A 21396-nucleotide genomic window follows, 5' to 3' on the forward strand; every position below is an offset into this window, starting at 1 on the left:
GATCAGGGATACATCTCCAGATAATTTGGTCAGGACATGATTTAAAAAGATAAGGATCATCCCAAAAGAAATACTTAACCTATGAGTGAAAACGGTACTTCTCTTGGGAAGACCAATGATCCGGAGTCTTGTTTGTAACTAAAAAATTTATAATATCTGTAAACCAAGATTCACTAGATGCTATAAAGAGTTACTCATCAGGAAAATGCTCGTTAACTGAAGTATTCATAGTTAAAGAATTGGGTAACAGGGACAAATGGTCTGCAACCAAATTTTCACTGCCTTTCTTATCCTTAATTTCTAAGTCAAATTCTAACAAAAGCAAAAACCATCTGATAAGACGTGCTTTAGCATCCTTTTTTTGAATAAGGTATCTGATAGCTGCATGGTCAGTGTAAATAATTATATGAGAACCTATCAGATATGCACAAAACTTTCTAATGCAAATACAACAGCTAAAAATTCTTTTTCAATTGTGGTGTAGTTCAATTGTGCATCATTGAGAGTTCTACTGGCATAATAGATAACACGAGAAATTTTATCAACTTTCTGCCCTAAGACTATCCCTATAGCAAAATCAGATGCATCACACATTAATTCAAAGGGCTCAGTCTATAAGGGAGCTTGAATGATGGGGGTTGTAGTCAACATCTTCTTTAATTGCTCAACGCACATGAGGCATTCACTAGAAAATTCGAAGGGTTGCTCTTTAGTCATAAGATTGGTGAGAGGTCTAACCATGTGACTGAAGTTCTTGATGAACCAACGATAGAACCCTGCATGACCTAAAAGGGAACGAACGTCATTAACTGACTTGGGAGGTGGTAAATTAGAAATTAAGTCTACCTTAGCTCTATCAACCTTGATCCCTTCTTTGAAAATGATATGACCCAACACTATGCCTTGTGTAACCATGAAATGATATTTCTCCCAATTGAGGACTAAATTAGTCGCTTTGCATCATTTGAGTACTAAAGAAAGATGATGCAAATAATTAGAAAATGAGGAGTCATGAATAGAAAAATCATCCATAAATACTTCCAAAAAGTGCTCCATCATATCAAAGAAAATGCTCATCATGCATCTTTGGAACGTGGTAGGGGCATTACAAAGCCCAAAAGGCATATGCCGATAAGCAAAGGTTCCATAGGTGCATGTAGAGGTGGTCCTGTGTTGGTAATCTAAGGTAATGGAAATCTGGTTATAGCCGGAATAACCATCAAGAAAATAATAATACTAATGTCCAGCTAACCGCTCTAACATTTGATCAATGAAAGGCAAACGAAAGTGGTCTTTTCAAGTTACCGCAATTAACTTCCTGTAGTCAATGCACACACGCCATCTTGTTTGGACACGGGTAGGGATCAACTCGTTTTCAGTATTTTGGACTACTGTGACCCTTGACTTCTTTGGCACCACCTGCACTGGACTTTCCCACTAGCTATCAAAAATATGGCAGATGATACCATGATCCAAGCACTTTAAGATCTCTTTCTTGATAGCTTTTTGCATCATAGGATTAACCCTTCTTTGTGGTTCCCTAGAAGGTTTTGAATCCTCCATGAGGTGAATATGATGTTGAACGATTGAGGAAAAAATTCTTATAGTATCTACCATGGTCCAACCTGAGGCTTCCTTATTTTCTTTTAAAAACTTTGATTAACTCTTCCTATTGACTTGAAGTTAAATCTGAGGTGATAATAACTGGTAGAGTTTGATCTTCTCCTAAGAAGGCATACCGTAAGTTAGAGGGCAATTCTTTCAAATCAAGCTTAGGGGGCTCAACAATTGAGGGTTTAGAAAGAGAATTTGATAGAGGACCAATGGGCTCTATGGGTGTATGAAGGCTCCAAACATCAGAGAAGAAATTTTTAGTATCATTCTCTAAATCTTTCATACACTTTTGGAATTCTGAATCAAATTCAATGTCAAAAGTTTTAACAATATCATCAAAAAAATCCTCAAGCATATTGACCTTTCATCAATATCATCAAAAGAAATTATACATGTTGAACTTCATAGTGTGGTTGCCAAAAGATATCCTTAGTAGACCATTCCGGCAATTGATTAATGCATTGCTGGTAGCCAGAAATGGTCTTCCAAGAATGATAGGGATTTTATCCTTAGTGGTGAAGGGTTTGGTGTCGAAAACAATAAAATCGACTGGAAAAATAAATTCTCTTACCTTAAGTAGGACATCTTCGACCATCCCTTTCAGAATCTTGACAGAACAGTCAGCCAACTGGAGAGTTATCCCTGTAGATTTCAAATGTCCTATCTAAGTTGTTGATAAACATGGTAAGATAGAAGGTTCACACTTGCACCAAGGTTAAGTAAGGCATGATCAATATGAGTGTTGCCATTGACACAAGAGATGGTGGGACACCTGGGATCCTTATACTTGGCTGCTATAGGTTGTGTAATCATTGAACTGAAATTTATTGCCAAGAACGCCTTTTTGGGCACACTTGTGGTATGCTTGTGAGTGCATAAGTCTTTGAGGACTTTGGCATAGGCTGTGATTTGAGTTATGACATCCAAAAGAGTGATGTTTACCTCTACCTTCTTGAAGACTTCTAAAATTTTTCCATTGAAGTTGTCTTCTTCTTATTCATCAAATGGTTAGGATGGGGAACAGGAGGAACATAAACACTGTCAGAAGTTCTTTCATTTATAGAATCATTTTTTATGGCTTCCACCAAATCAACCTTAATCTCTTCAAGTCCATCTGGCGAACCTAGAATGGGAGGCACAGTATTAGCCTCGATAGTCGGAGGGTCAATAGAAAGGTTAGATGGTGGAGAATGAGTGGTACCATTTTGTAGATACTCTCGACCATTCCGTAGGGCATATACCACATTACACTTGTTAGAGGGCCCTTGGTGTTGTTGACTCTGTACAACATTGAGCTGAGGAACAGGTAGCCCTTGTGGAGTCAGTACCTGATGTCTAGGATTTGGCTTTGGCTGACTAGGAAATTTTTCTTTCTCCTTCTCGTGCATGATTGTGACAAATTGGGTGAGTTGCCTCTCCACATTATTGTGGCTTGTCATGAGAAGGGCCATGCTTTTCTCTAGCGCACTAATTCTTATCGCCTCTCCAGTGGATGTAAACCCTGGGGGTTGTTGATAAGGTACTTGGAGAGGGGGCCTAGCAAAATTTGACTGAAGACCTAGATTAGGCCAAGGGAAAGAATTAGGCAGTGGTGCAAAATTGGTCCTCTGGGGACTAGGTTATCCTTGGTTGTGAAAGTTGGATGGACCTCCTTGATTCCCTTGGTTCCATGAAAAATTAGGGTGATTTCTCTACCCTAGATTGTAAGTGTTGCTAAACAGGTTGTTTAGGTAAAGAGCATTAACACTTTCATTGCCCCCAGAATTTTTGGAGCATTCTTTCATTACATGTCCAGAGGAGTGATACCAATTGCACATAGAGACTTGATTTTGGGCTTGGTGGACTAGGGCATATGCTTTAGGGACAAGGCCTTCTATTCTCTTAATGAGGCTATCTAAATGGGCCTCCTTGGCTACTATCCCATCGACAGAGTACTCTTTACCTCCTATAGTTCTCTCACTTTCCTGAGTAAACTTCCATTCTCTTGTCTTTTCAACTAGGTCAATCAAAAAGTTCCAAGTTTCGTTTTTGTCCGCATAAGCTATGAAGCCTGTAGGACACATAGACTTTAACATTTGCTTGGTATGATAGTCTATCCCTTCATAAATTATTTGGCAAAGATGCCATTTGTCAATCCCATGATGGGGACACTCTTAGAGAAGGTCTTGGAACCTTTCCATGAGTCTAGGAAATGATTCTTGAGGTTTTTTTCGGAACTGCATGATCTCACTCTTAAGTTTGTTTGTTTTATGCAAGGGAAAATTTTTTCTTAAGAACGCTACCGTAAACTGATCCCATGTGGTAATGGAATTAGTTGGAAACCCATATAATAATCTTTTTGCTCCATCATTGAGCGAAAATGTAATATATCTAAGTTTAATAGCATCATCACTGAGCTATTCTATCTTAATGAGGACACAAATCTTCTCAAATTCTCTCAGGAACAAATAAGCATCTTTAGAGGATAGCCCATAGAAGTGGGGTAACATAGTGATGAATTGAGTTTTAAGCTCGTAATTGTTCCCTATGGCAGCTGGTAATCTAATTCAAGAAGGTTGGGCTACTCTGGCTAGGTAGAATCTATCCTTTAAAGTAGGCTTAGGTTGTTCTGTCATTCTTAAAATAGGTACTCTTATTAAACAATTGGTAGAATCACGGGTCCACACACTCATGCAACAGAAAACTACCCACAACTAGAGTAAGACAAGCACAAAAGAATGGAAAGAAAATCTCTTTTTTTATTTGATTTTTGATTTTTTTTTTGACTTTTTGAAAGCTTACCGAAGGGATCTGGGGTTGCTCAGGTCAATTCCTGAGGTATTGCTACAGGGCGAAACCTATCTTTATCATACTATGAGGCATGGTGACCTCCACTGATACAACTATTATTACAAGTTGATCTTCTCAGGAATTCAATAAAAGAAAAGAAAAAACAAAACAAAGCAAACAAATCACTCCGATTTACCAAAAGAAAGCAAAAAATAACATGGAACTATCTCCCCGGCAACGGTGCCAAAAACTTGTTTGAGATTTTAAATGTAACTGCAAGCGTACGGATCAATGTAGCTATGGGTCAAACTCAGGGAGAGCAGCCACTTTATTTATTTATTTATTTTTTTGCTTCTTTTAATAATGCGAAAGTGAACCTATTAGTGGTTGTGATCTAATTCTAACTACCGTCCTAAACATATGTATTTAAAATAATGTCCTAACCATTCATCATCTAAGAATTTAAAGAAGCAAGCCACGCAATTGAAAAAAATAATAAAGAAAAAAATACTGAAATAAAAATAAAGTAAAAGAAAGGGGATAAAGCTAAAGAGAGACTCACAAGTAGGCTTCTCTACTTAGCCCGAGGGATGCATCATAATATGAGCTTCCCTACTTGACCAGAGAGTCACTCTTACAAGGATTACTCTACTTAGCTTTAGGAAAAGGGAGACAATTAAAATAAAAGCAATAAATTGATGGTTCTATGGCTAGGAGGGGCAAAGCCAACACATACACTAGCCATGAACCTTGGGGGAAAGGGATAGTAACAATGTAGCGACTGAAATTAAAATCCTAAATTAAGAAAGAAATGGTAGTCAGAAGAAGGAATGAGAGGGGGGAGAGAAGATTACTGAAGGAGCCTACTTACTTGAATCAATGCTTGAACTTGAAAGCTTGGGTGATTTAATATACTACCAGTACTAAAAACCAGATCTAGAATAAACCAAATCTGAAATTTCTAGTACTAGAGAAAACAAATCTTGAAAAAAAAAACTGAACTTGAAAAAAAAAGATGCTCCATGGCTCATGATCTTGTCACCTAGATCTAAGCCTAGAACTATAACTTAAAAAGTTACAACTCAATTGCATAAATCATAAACATAAAAGGCTGAATAAGAATCAAAGAGTACTTGCATTAATTGACATAAAAAAGCTATTACAAAAGTGATTAAAGCAAAAATAAAGAAGAACTAAAACTAAAGAGAGTGAGAGAGAGAGAAAGAGAAGAGAACTAAGCATAAACTAGAAAATAAACTAAGGGGAATAATAATCAATAGGAGGGGGAAGAAGGGGCTTTTTATAGGGCTTTGGTCTTGCCTCCTTCCTTCTACAAGTCTTCTTTAAGAAAAGAAAGAAAATTAAATTAAATTAAATCTTGGTAAAAATCCTCATTCTCTGAGATATTGTGTGAGGAAACAGAGGAATCTGTTTCCAAAATTAACAAATTCTATTCATTCCCTGCAATATTAACCAATATCTTACAATCTTGATTAAGTCATAAAGGAATCTCTGCATAGCATCTTCAAGACCTTGTGAGGTGGCAAGGAGAGAGAATAATCTTCAGAATTTTGTAGGAGAGAGGATGTGGTACCAATGAGTGGGTCCCACCTTTGGACAAGTTAGTTGAAGCTTGGACCGGTTCTTGATTCACTTTAAGCACTTTCTCTTGTAGACTTGAAAAAAAAAAAAAAAAATAAGAAAAATAAAAGTAGTACTATCCAAAGTGTGGCAAAATGTATACTTATATCCCTAAGATTTCACACATTATTGTGCTCATCAATTAGGTAAACGGTCTTGAGTTTCACTTTGTGGCCAAGGTCTCGTTGGTATCGTGTACTCAGGACTGTATTTAGAGATGGATTACACTTTGTGGCCGAGGTCTTGCAGGTATCGTGTAATTTATACTAATTGTATCACTATGAAGGCATGTAGCATATGTATGGTTAGGTATCACTCCCTATGCTATGAAACCTTACCAATAGGGGTTGAGGTGTTGGATAACCCATTGTGATATGTTCGATGTGCCTTTCTGGAATGCCACACTAGCGGTATGATGTGATTGTAGCTAGAGGCGGGAACCTGTCTAGCGTGGCCGATGATGTATGGTGCCGTGACTGCCTGGAGGGGATTATCAGGGGTTTGTTGGGTGACCATGGACACATACAGGGTTTTGCAGACTTCTATTCACGGCTAGGATTTGTATCCTTGCATAGTCGATGGCGGTTGTAAGACGAAGAATACAACCTAATGCACCGTAGTAGCATTTACCATACTTAGTTTGTATTGTCAGTGGATAATAAATAAATGAACTGCATCATGAGCATCATGGACTATGTGTTTAATTTTCACAATCAGGCATTATAAATTATTACTGCTATTGTCTTGCTTGGATGTGCTTGACCCCACCCCTCACTGAGTGAGTTGGAAAGCTCACCCCACGTATACATGCTTTTTAGATGATGATGCAGGTACAGTCGTGCCTGTGGCTAGAGATTCTTTTTCCTCCGAATCTGAGTACGTAGTGAGTGACTGGTGGATGCCAGAAGCAGAGGAACATTGCCAGGACTGTGCTTGTGACTTTTGTGCATACGCGGTGCTGTGAGATGTTCGGCGTATTTTTGATTATGTTGATACAGATCTGTGAATATTATGTTTTAAACTGATATATGTAAGTCTTGAAGGATTGTAAATAGAATAACTTGGTTAATGATATTATGTTTATCATTAGATGTTTCCCTATTTTATTTATGATTCCGCTACTATACTCTGATTTTGCTGCTTATGTTCGTTTGTGATGTGAGATTGTGAAAATGTTAAGGTACTGCTGATAGAGATCCTGGTAGGTTTGTAATACAGGTACGTGTCTTACTCATACCGTCGGTATTCCTAGTGGTAAGTTGGGTCAGCTGGAATTGGGGTGTGACATCTTACCTTTTATTATTTTAATTGTATTTTTTTATTTGCCCTAGATTTGTTGGAACTCTAGTGTTGGGCTTTGTACACATTGGTTTAGACTGTACTTAAACAATTGTGTAGGACCCTCTCATCCTAAAGTGATTGTAAAGACTCTCTCATTCTTGAAGGAGATTGTAAGGACCACTCTCATCATTAAAAGAGATTTTAAAGGATCCTCTCATCCTGTAAAGAGATTGTACATACTCTCTTATCCTTAAAAGAGTTTGATTCTTCCCCACCTATTGTGTCCAAAGGGAAGAACTATGAAATACACCTCAAGGGGATCTTAAGGGGGTGAGTTAGACTTGGTTGAGTCGAACCACTGTGTATTTGTGTGATTGTGTTTACTATTTATATTCCACATTTATTTATAATCACGCAATCGAGGCTTGAAATTGAAAAGGTTTAAATCCACTAGTGATAACCTATTCATCGCCTCTTTAGGTTATCTTACACTTCACACTTTAAATACAGAGAGCCATAGAAAAGGAGGTTGATAAGTTACTCAAGGTGGGATTCATCAGAGAAATATCTGCTTGGAGTGGTTGATAATGTGGTGATAGTCTACAAAGCCAACTACAAGTGGAGGATTGGCATGGACTTCACCGACCTAAATAAGGCATGCCTGAAGGATAATTATCCCCTTTCATGCATCGATTTTCTCATAGATATGACCTTGAGACATAAACTGATGAATTTCATGGATGCATAATCGGACGACAACCAGATTAAAACTCACAATCCAGATGAACCAAAGTTATGATGCTCATTAGGAATCTTTCCTATGATTATGGAAAGTATCTATTCCCCCAAGATTAGTCACTTTTGATGAATTTTATTGAGTTAGGAATGTCCTTAAGCCATGCCTTCAAGAAATTGGTTCAAAAGGGCTTGATAACCAAAGTGGTTTCAAGGATAGTTCCAAACCCTATACTAAGGTGGTATAAGCTTGAGTTGTATTACGTTTACCATCAACATCATGGTCATGCTCCTGATAATTGTTTCCACTTGAGCCATGGAACCCAAGACCTGGTCAATGAGGAAAGTTTTGAATACAGAAAAGCTAGCCTAATTTGCAGACCAATCCTTTACCTTCTTATATTGGAAACAATAATACTTCCATTAATGTCGTTGAAGTAGAGGAAGGACTACCCAATCCTGAAGAACTGAAAATTCCTATAGAAGAGAATAAACCAATAGGATGGCTGATGAAATGCTCAACGCTTCATTGCTTTGACCATAGCTGAAACTTTGATTGAAGGTGTGTGTCTTGTCCATTTTGGAAGCGACATAGATGGAGTCTTTGGCGATGACCAAGATCCCTCCTCACCCAGGAATTTCAATAACGACAATGATAATGATTATGGGAATGAGATCCCTGAAGAAAATGCTAAGGAACTTCATAAGGATGAACATGAGAATGAGAGTGATGATGAAATTGGTTAGGCTAACCAAAATTAGGCTCAACACAATAAAGACAGTGATAACATGTATGAAAGCGATGATACTAGACAGAAGATCAACAGAGTGGGAAGAAAATTAAATCAAAGATTAATTACAAATGGAAAGTCTGTCTATGTCAAGAAGTCATAAATTGAATGCACAATCAAATGTGGAGTTTTGAAGAATGATATGAGAAAATATTGTATAACTCACCAATCGGTGTAGCCTTTCAAAATATCGAACCAAATAAATATTTATGTATTTTATTCATTTTATTTTTGCCTCTTTCTCCTTTCAGGGAAGTTTGAAGTGATAACATAACAAGAAAGTCATTCATTACCCTATTTCAATTCTGTTTTCTCTAGACTCAAGTTTGATGAAGTTGACAGTAGAAACAAAATGGAATTTTGATCCCAATGTTTATGCTCTTCATGTTATATCATCACATGTTTGTGTGACATGCGCATCCAGTCAATCCATTACAATCCATCTAAACTCTTTGCATCATTCCATGGATTACAAACATAGTATCCCTCATTGTTCACCTCTATACATTCAACATTAAATAAGACAAAAATATAAGAGAGACTTATGTGGATGTAACTAACAAAAAAGACAAGCTCAAAAGAACTTAATCCAATGCCTCGAATTTCAAATCTAAACGACTTTGAAAGAGTTAATCTTCCTCACTTTATAAAAAACCCACTCAGCAGAGGAAGGGGGAGGTGTCGAGCTCTAGCTACAATAATGGGAGGAAGTAGAAAAAGATGAGTAAAAACATTTGATAGCAAGTAATAGTATAATCAAGGAGAATGGCAGCACATTCATGGTGGTGGCACTCAGGTGGTACCGGAATTTATTTTTAAAACAAGATGAAGTTTTGGCTCTAATATCAATTAGTGTCATATAGAGGGCTCCACATTAATCATTTTTAATAATTCCTAGAATCTTATGTTTATAGACTTTGTATATAGCCATTGGATATATTGTAGTTATATGATTATTGGACTATCTTCATTCCTTAAGGCCTACATTCCACAAATAGCAATTACCTTACCCCTTTATTATTCCTTAACTCCTCATTGAAGTGGGTGAGGTCAGATGGCAGCTTCACCAACACTATTTCCTTCTCACATGAGATTTTGTATTATTTCTCTCTTCTACTCTGACAACGTAGGTTTTTTCTTGAATGATTATGTTATTTGTAGGGAAGCCCAATGAATGTCAAATACAAATCCCTGTACCTCGTTAAGATCATACTGGCATTCTCTTTGGGAGAGTGTTTCATGTTCAGGAGTATAGCGTACGCTGGTAGGAAACACCCACTAAGTTCCACTGGACAAAAATCATTTTAGTAAGCACAGAGGTTATTTCAGGGGAGGGGCGGAAAGAGAAAAAGAGACGAGAGTACTAGTGAAGGCTACACTCACGGATATAATCATTTCCCCTCTCTTTTCTCTTAATCTTATCTTTTGCTTTCATTTACAAGAAAAAAAATGGGATAAAAGATATTGATTTTCATATATAATATCATAAAATGGGAAGAAACAGGATATGGCTTTAGAAGCTTACATACAATGTACGGAACAAAGCAACACTAACTCCGCATAGAAAAGGAAAAAAATGAAGCCATGTCTACCACATGCTAGACTATTGATATGATTTTCCACTTGATAAAACAAGTGTACCCTATCCCCAATTGGTTATAATCATTATTAATTCTTATGGTTGTTGAGCCAAACCCTAAAAATATGCCTAGGCACCCCAATCTGTTGACAGAACTGATTGATCTCTTCCCACCTATCTCTTTGCATTCTCCACCCAAGCCTCGTTGCAAATTCAAACATCCTTTGCCTCTGCTCCTCGGTGAACTTCGTCCTTGGCCTTCTTCCTCGACTCATGTATACATCCACTGGATGTTGTTGCTGCCGTACCTGCTCTGCCACCATGAGCTCCTGTAAATTCTTCTCATCCTCTGTTTCGTCACTGCTATTCTCTCCCTTCCTATCAGCACTACCGCCGCGGCGCATCATAGCTATCTTCTGGTGGAAGTTCTGATGGCATCCACATGCCCCACACTGTGAACCACCATTTATGGAGAAGAATTCTCCACAGCCATCTGTGACATGGCCACCAAGTTTTGCAACATGGTTTTTCATACAAGAACCGTACACAAACTCTTGCATGGGGTTCTCCATGCTTTTTCTTTTGTTTTTAAGATTTAAGCATTTGAACCTTTTCTAACATATATAATAGTGTGGTCTTGGTGTTAAAGATGGTGTAATAAATACAATTTTTCCTTTAGTGGGTAGGTATTTAAATTTTTAGTAACGTATAGCTAAATTTACGCTAGGCTTTATTGACTATTTATCAAGAAATTTTTCTTTATTTAGGTATTTTCCCTTAGGAGTATTTAATGAGATTCTTGAAAGATTTCTATCTTGAACGTTTTTTAAATGCCATTTTTACGAGAGAGGTTCCTCACCCCTGTAAGTATAGTCCATCGCACACCATTCATAGGGTGTGGTCTTTACACCATAAAGGTGGTTCCCACACCCTATGGGCAGTGTGAGATGGGGTGGGGTGTTACCTGCGGGGGAGGGTATGAGGACAACAAGTACTTTGGACCTCTTCTTAAGAAAATGGTGAAATGGGTCTAAGACTCTACTGACTTAGAGTCGTTTCACAAATTTATGCATTTCACGGACCTCTCCTTGAAGACAATGGTATGGGTCCAATGGTCTCTATTGACTGGGAGTAACCACCTATATTAGGATCTATGATACACAACTAAGAATAAACAAAAGTGACTCCATTGAAGTTGTATATGCAATATCCCATGTATTTAAATACCACTTTTTAGGGAATCCGCATTTTTCAGTAGGAACGGTATTAGAGTTTCTTGCTTGGAACCATACAGTAAGACTCGATGGGACCCTGAAGTGTATAGATACATTTAGTTTTTGTAATGCTTTGCCTTGTGTCTCAATGATTTCATATAAATAGCCTATTTAAAATATATGTTTTTATATTTGGGATCTTTGGGTGTCAACGGATTGATAATTAAATAGTTGGTTATTAAATATTATAATTTAAGTGTCTTGAGTCTTGAGGGTGAGTAAATATTATATAATAGTTTTAATCATGTTTAATTGTACAAAGAAGGTGTTAGACAACTCAATCCACCTAGTAAAAATTAGACTTCAACCCTTTTTTTTGGTAAACAATCTATATAATTTCAAATTATGAATGGACTGGCTAGGCTTGAGCATGCTAAGTTACATAAATTACACACAAAATACATTACTGGAAAATGGAGGGAAATGATCAATCCACATATCTGTATTTAGTTGTCCTACATACTAGTATATGGAATTTAAAGAAAACATGCTTGAATGGTGAATAAATGAAGACAAAAATCTAATCCTAGCATTCATTTGATTGAAAAAGATGAAACTACCCCTATTGTGCTAACATCAAGTAAAACACAATATCTCACACGTGCATGGACATGGGGATTCTGATCATGAAATACAAAACACTATACATCTAAGATCATACTATACAACATATGAGTCATACAAGTAAAATGATCAAAATACCTCGATGTCATGTAGGCAAAATATAGGCATGCAAAATCACATGAATTATGGGGATTAGGTCATGTGAACATCTAATTATAACACACATGAGTATTGTCAATTAATAAGATGAAATAAATACAAGAAAATCATGCGTAAATAAAATGATGGAAATACCCCTAGGTCTAAACTTAACTATAAGGTGTATAAATAAAGCCTGCGAACTTATTATTGGTGTACGGATTTTAAGGCAGAAGATAGAAGGAAGTAGAGGGAAAGTAGTTCTATTAACAGTTTGAGAAAAAAAATTAGGCATAGCCCTTTCCACAGTTACAAAAATCTTTGCCACAGATTACCACTTTGACATATTAGCCCGGATTACCCTTTCAAATCAATAGTTCATTGATTGAAGTACCTCCTCTGGGGTCCGATCGTTCGAAAAAGAAAGTTTAAAAATAAGAAACCTATATCTAAAACTCTGAAGAGAATTTTTTTTTGAAAAAAAAAACATACGGAGATCATGAAAATAGAATCTGCAAATTAAAACTCTATAATGAAAATATCAGACAAGAAACAACCCAACAGAGGAATGAATCTATTAAAAATTCAAAATTATGCCAAAGAAAAAAATCATATTTAAATAAAACATCTAACTTTAAAATTTTGAAGAAGAAATGTTTGAAAAAAATCCATAGAAAGTTATGTAACTGATACACAACACCCATCAATAAACTGTCCTCAGTAGAAGGTTGATAACTTTGAACAGAATGCTTAGAATGTCACACCCCATCTCAAATTTGGCTAAGGTATGCAACACTGGAATCCTAACTGATAATAGAAATAAATGAATAAATAGAAGGAATATCCACCTAGCTACAATGTGTCTCGCAGATACAACCTCACAACTGTACTGATATTCTATCGATCTCAGCTCCAGTTCCACCATTTAAAAACATACATCAATGGGGGGCGAGCTTCACAAGCCCAATGAGGGTGAGCATGCAAACACACATAACATCATGATGCCAACACACACTCACAATTATAATCACAGATGCACAACTACATGATCCATTTTATTTATAATTATCCATTCTAATTACTAAGTCTCAATATGTGGGTATAAGTGCTATAAGAACCAGGTGGGAGATAAAACTCACAACTTCCTTTATCTGTCAGTCCATGATTTTAGAGATTAAATGTAATACCCTACTTCTTAAACCCGGTCTGATTACATGGTTGACCCGGTTTAATCATGTAGGACCCGAGCCGGAGAGAATTCAAGCAGGTTCCTTATGGACTATGATGGCAAGGGTGACCTTAAACACCGGCTGGCCCGACAAGTCCGAGCCAGTGCTAGAAGAGACGGGTGTACCCAAGCCGTGTACATGCACCTATCACAAGGCCATGTACGGATAAAGCAGGTATGTAGCCGTATTTTAAAGTGCATACGTATATTATATCTTATGCCAAGAGTGAGATTCGTGCCAAGGGCCGAATTCTGTCAAAATCCCACTTGTTGGCCAAGTTTTGGCCCTCAGGTGGGCGCATCCACCTACCTGAGTGACCCATCCATGTGATTGCTTAGTTATTTTGGAAGTATAAATAACATTTAAATTTTCCTTTTCTTTTCTCATTTATGACACTCGTACGTTGGTGAGGAGAGTAAAGAAGAGAGAGAAAAGAAGGGAAAGAAGAGGAGAAGATAAGGAAGAGGAAGAAGAGATGGATTTCAGCGGCGTCGACGCTTGATCTTCCCATTCCGACGCCAAAAGAGTGATCTCCAACACTAGATCTACGTTTAGAGGTGAGCAAAGGCTGGGTTCCTTAAACTTTCACCCTACCCAAGTAAAACCATTGATTTGGGTAGGGTTTCTTGAGATCTTGTAAATCCCTCTTGAGATGATGAATCTAAGGTTTAATAGATGATCTATATGTTGATTTTGAAGGATTTGAAGAAGTATTTACGAGGATGGAGAAACATTGTTGATTTGAAGTGATTTTGGGGTTTTGAAGGAGTTCTTGAGCAAAGAAGGTAAGATGGCTTTCCATTCCTTAAATCTAACCTAGATCTAGGTTAGAACCATCTTATGAGACCTTGAATATGTGAATAATGGGTTTGAAAAAGCTCCATTTGAATCCCTAAAGGTTGGGGGAAGTTTGGGAAGAAACAGTAGTTTCCCGCCAAGACCGGTGGGCCAAACCGGTAGGCCATTTGGCCCGCCTGTGGGCACCCGCTTGAGAGGGTAGGGCCCTCGAGCCTAACCGGCAGGCCGACAGGTGGGCCACCCTGCCCGCTGGTCTTAGCAAGACCCTTGGGCCCAACCGGTGGGTTAGACCGGTGGGCCGACCTACCCGTCGGTCCAAACCGGTGGGTCTGACTGGTGGGCTGTCCGACCCACCCGAGAGGCTCCGAACATGATTTTTACGTCCGATTGGACCCAAAACGGACGTGTAATCTTCTTTTAGGATTCTTAACATGATCGTGTCATTGGATTGTGTTAATCTTGATCCCAAAGTGGTGAAATACTAACCTCGCTCACTCATGATAGGTTCACCAAATCCTACACTTCTCGCACCGAATCTCACCCGTACCAAGCGTGAGTCCTTGTACACTACAGGTAAGTGGGGAGAGGATGTTTGGCCTTATTTCAAGGCATTTTTTGGCATTCATTTAATCGTATCTAGTCTAGCCATGCCATCATGAAAATGCTATGTAGATTAGTCATCCTCACATTGTTATGCATGGGTGTTGTGTTTATTTTCTAAATGCCAAGTGATGATATGCTTATGTGATGAATGTTGACATCATTGTGCATGATGCATTAATAGACTAGATGCCGTAGTCGGCTTGAAAATGAGTGCATTGGTGGCCCGTGGAATGGGACGCGATGGCACTATGCAATCGTACTATTGTCATATTGTCATATGCGGTTTAGGATTATCACCTTCCCGTGCTACGGCCCTTCCCAACAGGGGTTAAGGTGTTGGGTTACCATTTGGGGGGAAGCAATGGTCGCCGTTGTCGAGTCACTGTGGCGGTTAGACATTACACCCGATTGGTCATTAGGACAGTCGGTAACCCCGGTGGTATATTCAAAAGGGTCAATTGTACTGCTTTTAAATTGCTGGAGTTAGCACCTTTAATTTTCAGTCATTTACTTTATATTGAGAGCCAGTGGTCGGCATGTTTTTATTTTTTTGAGTACTCACGGTGGGCCTTCTCCGACAGCCCTATGGGCATATCGCGGGATGGAGTTTGCGGCTCGTACCTTGAGTATACACACACTGTGGTTGTAGTAGCACTAAACTAAAGACTTAGTAATGTTGCTTAGGTGGATGTGATTAAAAATGTATTGCATAGCATATAGTGCACATGGTTGTGATTGTTGTGAGGACTGCTGTGTGGTCCATCTTTCCACTTACTGAGTTAGTGAGCTCATCCCACGTGTGCACCTCTTTTAGATGATTTTGCAGGTCATCAACCAGATGAGCATGGGTCGGGCCCCACGGTTAAGTTCCCTGAAGAGGACTGGTGGGTCCCTGAGGAGTTAGAGCACGACACTGATTACTCGTGCGAGAGTTGTGCTGCAGGACCGTAGTTCTGACACCGAGCTGAGCTCCACTTTTGATGCCGAGCTGAGATCTACCTTTTGATGTCGAGTTGGGCTCAACTTTTGATACTGAGCTGAGCTCTAAGCTTTGATACCGAGCTGAGCTATACACTCTGATTTTTTATGATTCCTTTTGTGTACTTGATATGTGAATTGTACTCTTATTGTGTAAATATCATGCCTTCGGGCCCACATGTATTTAACTATTGTATCACAATTCGGGTATCAAGTATTGTGGGAATATTCACAGGTAAACCAAGTCTTCCGCTGAACTGATGAGCTCTTTCTTAGTTGTGTGTATGCTATGGTGGAATACTGTATCAGATGATCCTGACAGGTTTGGGTTAGCCGGTGTTAACCCAGTCACTGGCCCGGTTCTATGTGAACGGGGTGTGACATTAAACCTATCTAGAACCAATTGTTTTAGGTGAATTGACTCCCTACATTAAATTTCAGGCCCATCGGAGGATCCTCCTTGGGTGAACTTTTACTTCTGCAGTAGCTGAACTTCTGCTTCTGGTTTCTATCCAAAGTTTGAAGAAGACAAACAAACCACTCTTCCCATGATTCTTTGGCCCTTTTGCTATATTCTTTAGTTTCCCATAATACCTCTACCTATTACTTTATCCTCTCATATCCTTTCAAATTTTTTCCAAGTCTGACCTTCATTAACAAATATAATTCCCACTTTGTGTCGTCTCCAATTGAGTCATCCAATAGTCTCTAAAATTCTGATTTATTACAAGTTTGCCATTGCCCTTTAAAATTTGTGATAAATTGTAGATTTTCTATTCATTGGATACTTTATTATTCTTTATTGGAGATCCGTTAACAAACTAAACTTGTGAAGCTCAACGAGAATCAACAACAATGCCAAAAAATTAATTACGAGAAAAGAGAGTTTTAGGAATCACGGATTAACCATATCTAGAGAGTCAACAACAATATCCACTTATCTAGAGCTTTAGAGATTTAGGAATAATGGATTAACCATCCTCCAGCCTCAGTTAAGCTCAATTTGGAAGCATTAGAGGGATTAGAGAGAGAATTGAGGAATTTACCCAATTCTAGCTTCGAAATTCAACAAGAAATCGAAAATAGAGCTTTGTATGCAGGGATATTCTTTTAGAATTCAATTACGACATAGGAGTTTTATCCATTGAAATTGGTGGTTACATTGTGTACAGAATGCTCAACGTCAGTCTTTACCGAGAGGTATTGCCCTATGAATATTGGCTTGAGTTGGTTCCCTATATGGTCATCGTCATCGGTGAAGGATGGGGTTCTTGTGTAAAGGGAAATTGAGAATTCCCATTCCACCATATGATATGGGAGATATTCTCCATATCATTATGGGATAAAGCAATGGTTCTGGTCTTTTAAATCCTCAAAGGCCTTGACGCCCCTCCTGTTTGTAGCCATTTTGGGGACTGGTGACTACGGTGGTCACCTAGAGTGTGATGGTTCCAGTGGCTTCACCTGCCTTGTTACATGAATGAGTTTCTTGAAAAGATTGGTTGATTCTGTTGGGAGAGATATATAAATATAGAAGACGACTAGGGAGACAACACGTGGACACAAAGAAGACTCCCCCAATTGACCTCCACATGTCTAGCAATCTCCATGGACCAAGAAGTTGTTACAGTTGTAATGGCCAGGGGGATAACTCCCATAACTGGTGGTACTGACCACGACTCTCTATATTGCCCATTTTAGGGATTTGAGACTCAAGGGCCACCTATGATGGCGGAAGTGGGTGAATGGTTCCAGCAACCGCTAACATCTGGATATAAAAAAAAGGAAGAAAGGGATCTAAGCGTAGGTATATCCACTCACACGCAAGGCACCATCTATAACGCCTAGGCCCTATTCACCTTGGCACAATATTGTCCTCTTTGGCCCATGGGGCTCAAGGCTTTAAAATATGTTATATTATATTAAGGTGACTAGAGATTATAACTAGCCAAGTAACCTCCCCTTAGGCGATGTGTGACTAAAGTTTGTACACCTTCACCGATCTCCCAAACACCTTAGTACTTGTATTCTTGGTGGGGACACCTCATCAATCTCCCAAGCGAGTCTGGTACTTATCGTATTCTTGGGTATCACAATCTTTCTCCCTTGTGGCACAACATCCCCGTTATGGCCCCATGCTGTCGGAGTCTGCTCTGATACCATTTGTAACACCTTGACCCCATTAATCTTGGCACAATATTATCCTCTTTGTCCTAAGGGCCTGTAGACACCCAATTTTGTCATCTTCCCTCGGCTATGATGACATACAGATCTTGGACACGACCTTTCACCTTCGATCAACAGAGATGATAACTGACTGAGGTAACTGCTCCAAGGAGCATTCCATACTCATCCAAAATTCTCAGAAAACCCATGCGAGAGAAAAGGGTCCAATTATAACATTTTATATATGAAGAAATCTGGTTAAAGTGGCTGCACAGACACATAGTACTCAAAATTACAATTCCAACGATATATGGTATGTCAAAATCAGACTATCCAATCTTCAGCAATCACTCCCGGAAGTTACACCTTGAGTGCCCAAACCTAGCCTATGCGAGCACCCATGCCTTACCTTGAGTGCCCAAACCCTGCCCATGCGAGCACCCACGCCTTACCTTGAGTGCCCAAACCCCACCCATGCGAACCCCATGTGCACTCGGCCAAGCCCTGTGTGCACTTGGCGAAGCCCCACGTGCACCCAACTAAGCCCCGTGTGCACCCAACTAAGCCCCGTGTGTACCCGACCAAGCCCTGCGTGTACCCGACCAAGCCCCGTGCATACTATGTCGAGTTCCAACACCTATGTCCTAGTTTCAACACCCATATCTAAGTTCTAGCACCCATGTCAGAGTCCCAGCACCCATATCGGAGCCCCAACACCCATACCTTAGTAACACCCATGCCAAAGCCCTAGCACCCCTGTTGGAGCTCCAGCGCCTCCTGCACCCCTGTCAAAACCTCTGACACTCCCACCAATGATCAGAATCCCTCTTTCAATGATCGATTTGGAGAAGGAATTCCCTCTTCACCCGCCTATGTACCCTACACTACCCTGCTAGCGTACCCTACACCGCGGCCTCCCATTGCTCGAAAAAAATTATCTTTCACACCATTAGCTATAAAAAATTACACTCTACCCCATTAATCCAAAATTTCTTACTTTCAACCCATTGGTTATTACTTTTTACCACCATTAGTTAAGGAATTTTCTCTCTTCGCCTTATTGGTCCAAAAATTCTTTAAATACCCCCTCCCTTTGATTTGAGACACCAACACAACACCACAACAACCCAAGTCTCTTAGGAGAAATCCATGGTAGTAGAGCTCTGCCCTCTCTCCTCCCCTCCCCCTTTGAGGTTTTTTAAGTCTTCGGATCTTTATAAGATCTGAAGTGTTATTCGGGCCTTCGGAACTCTTCAATCCTTTTCCTTTTTGAGTGAGACTTTTGTATAGGAAGAGTTTCCCCTTAGTCTCCCATCCCCATTTTGAGATTCTTCCAGTCTACGGAGAGATCTTCGTAAGATTCTTTCGAATCTTCGAAGTGTTCTCCTAGCCTTCAAAGTTCTTCAACCATTTAGGTTTTAGTCCATCCCTAGCGAAAGCTCTGTTGGAGTGCCACCTCAGCCTAGCCCTCCCATAGCTTATCCCCAGTGGAAGCTCTACCGGAGTGCCACCTTAGGCAAAATCAGAAAGTAACTTTCCTAGTCGGAACTCTGTCCGAATATTATCATAGTCAGCATCTCTCAAGAAAGGAAGTTAGAGGTCAAGACCATTTTCCCCTGAGCCAGAACAATCCACAAGAAAGTTCATACTAGCATCAACCAGAGGGTCCACCCCTCTTAACCCGAAACAGGGGTCAAGCACAGGTATAATTTCTCAACAAAATTAGCACAATGTAACTTTATATAGACCTTGTTTTAGTGTATATAGTTATTTAAATTCAGTTAATGTATATATATATATATATGATAACTTAGCCATGCATGTAGAATAGGAATAATTGTGGAAAATGTTCATTCTTAAGCATCTAGTAGGAAGACCGGTAGAACCGGGTAGATTGGGTGCTAACACCTTCCCAATTCTACAACCTAACATTTTTCCTAAATCTCTAGATTAGACCAACTTTCAGGCCCTTTTCTCAGGAATTGGGCCCACCCTCCAGTCCTAGGGCCATATGTCACACCCCGCCTCCATTCACCTGAAGGCTGTCAACATGGAAATGCACACGTGTCCACAATCCATCCAGGATCCACGATGCAGTACTTTATGTTCATAAGATTATGAAATGATTCTAAAATCACATACTTACAATATAAACAAAATATATCAACTGGTGATCTCTAATGATTTTACCATATTTACACAAAAGAATGTTTTCATATCTGGATCATAGTTACAGTTATGCCCCCATAGGGCTACATCTATTAAGTACAAAAAGAATCAAAAATAGAAGATGATACTCCCATTCTCAGCGTGCTCTAATTGCACAATCATCGCACACGCATCCATCTTCGTGCGTAACCAACTCCTTAGCCAGAGGTCACCTCTATAGAGAGCCAGAACCTTGATCACAGTTTCCGAAGGACTTCCTAAATCAACATATAAAAAGGGGCAACAACGGGGGGTGAGCTTCCATGAAGCCCAGTGAGGGGTAACACAGAAGCAATCATGACAATCCAAGAAAATGCAATAGTATAAATATTCATGCCCGACCACATCAATATGAATGCAATGACATGATCCATTTATTATCAAACAATTCTAAGCAACAATTTCTAAGTCCAAAGGGGCTTTAAGTGCTACTACAACATAGGTTTTATCCCCAGTTACGAATGTACATTATCAGTCCCCAGGGATACAAGCTAGTTGCAAGTTAGGAGTGTGCTGGTTCTGAAACCACATCATTGCCCTGAACCCCTATTAATAACCCTCCCATAATACCACTACATTGAATCCAACATTACATGTAGGGTATACCCGTCACCGAATCAAACATCGCTTGAGGGTCTGTCACGACGCTGGCATCTACACAACTCAGTCATTGGAAATCATCCCCAACCATGGATCATCAGACGAGAGGATTAGCCAATATGTAAACCCCTATTGGCAAGGGTTGTAGCACCAGGGTGGTTATCCTAGCCCAATCCATTCTAATATGCCACAACACAATTCAATAACACTCACACACACACACACACACACCCTGAGCATGCAGTGTCGCAGACACCAACCGTTGGCCACCCTATACCCCAGTCACACATACACACTCACCCTGAGCATGCAGTGCCATCGACACCAACTGTTGGCCACCCTACACCCCAGTCACACACACACACACACTCACCCTGAGTATGCAGTGCCACCGGCACCAACCGTTGGCCACCCTACACCCCAGTCTC

The 21396-nt window shown here is 39.5% G+C and overlaps 1 protein-coding gene across 1 annotated transcript; it reads right to left on the bottom strand.

Annotated features, from left to right (window-relative positions):
* Positions 1-10499: 10499 nt before the first annotated feature.
* On the bottom strand, positions 10500-10982 carry LOC122086866 (zinc-finger homeodomain protein 10-like). Its single transcript, XM_042655798.1, has one exon. It carries the CDS (start codon positions 10980-10982, stop codon positions 10500-10502), a length of 483 nt encoding a protein of 160 aa, XP_042511732.1.
* Positions 10983-21396: the final 10414 nt, after the last annotated feature.

The sequence above is a fragment of the Macadamia integrifolia genome, chromosome 8, assembly GCF_013358625.1.
Source record: "Macadamia integrifolia cultivar HAES 741 chromosome 8, SCU_Mint_v3, whole genome shotgun sequence".
NCBI lineage: Eukaryota > Viridiplantae > Streptophyta > Magnoliopsida > Proteales > Proteaceae > Macadamia > Macadamia integrifolia.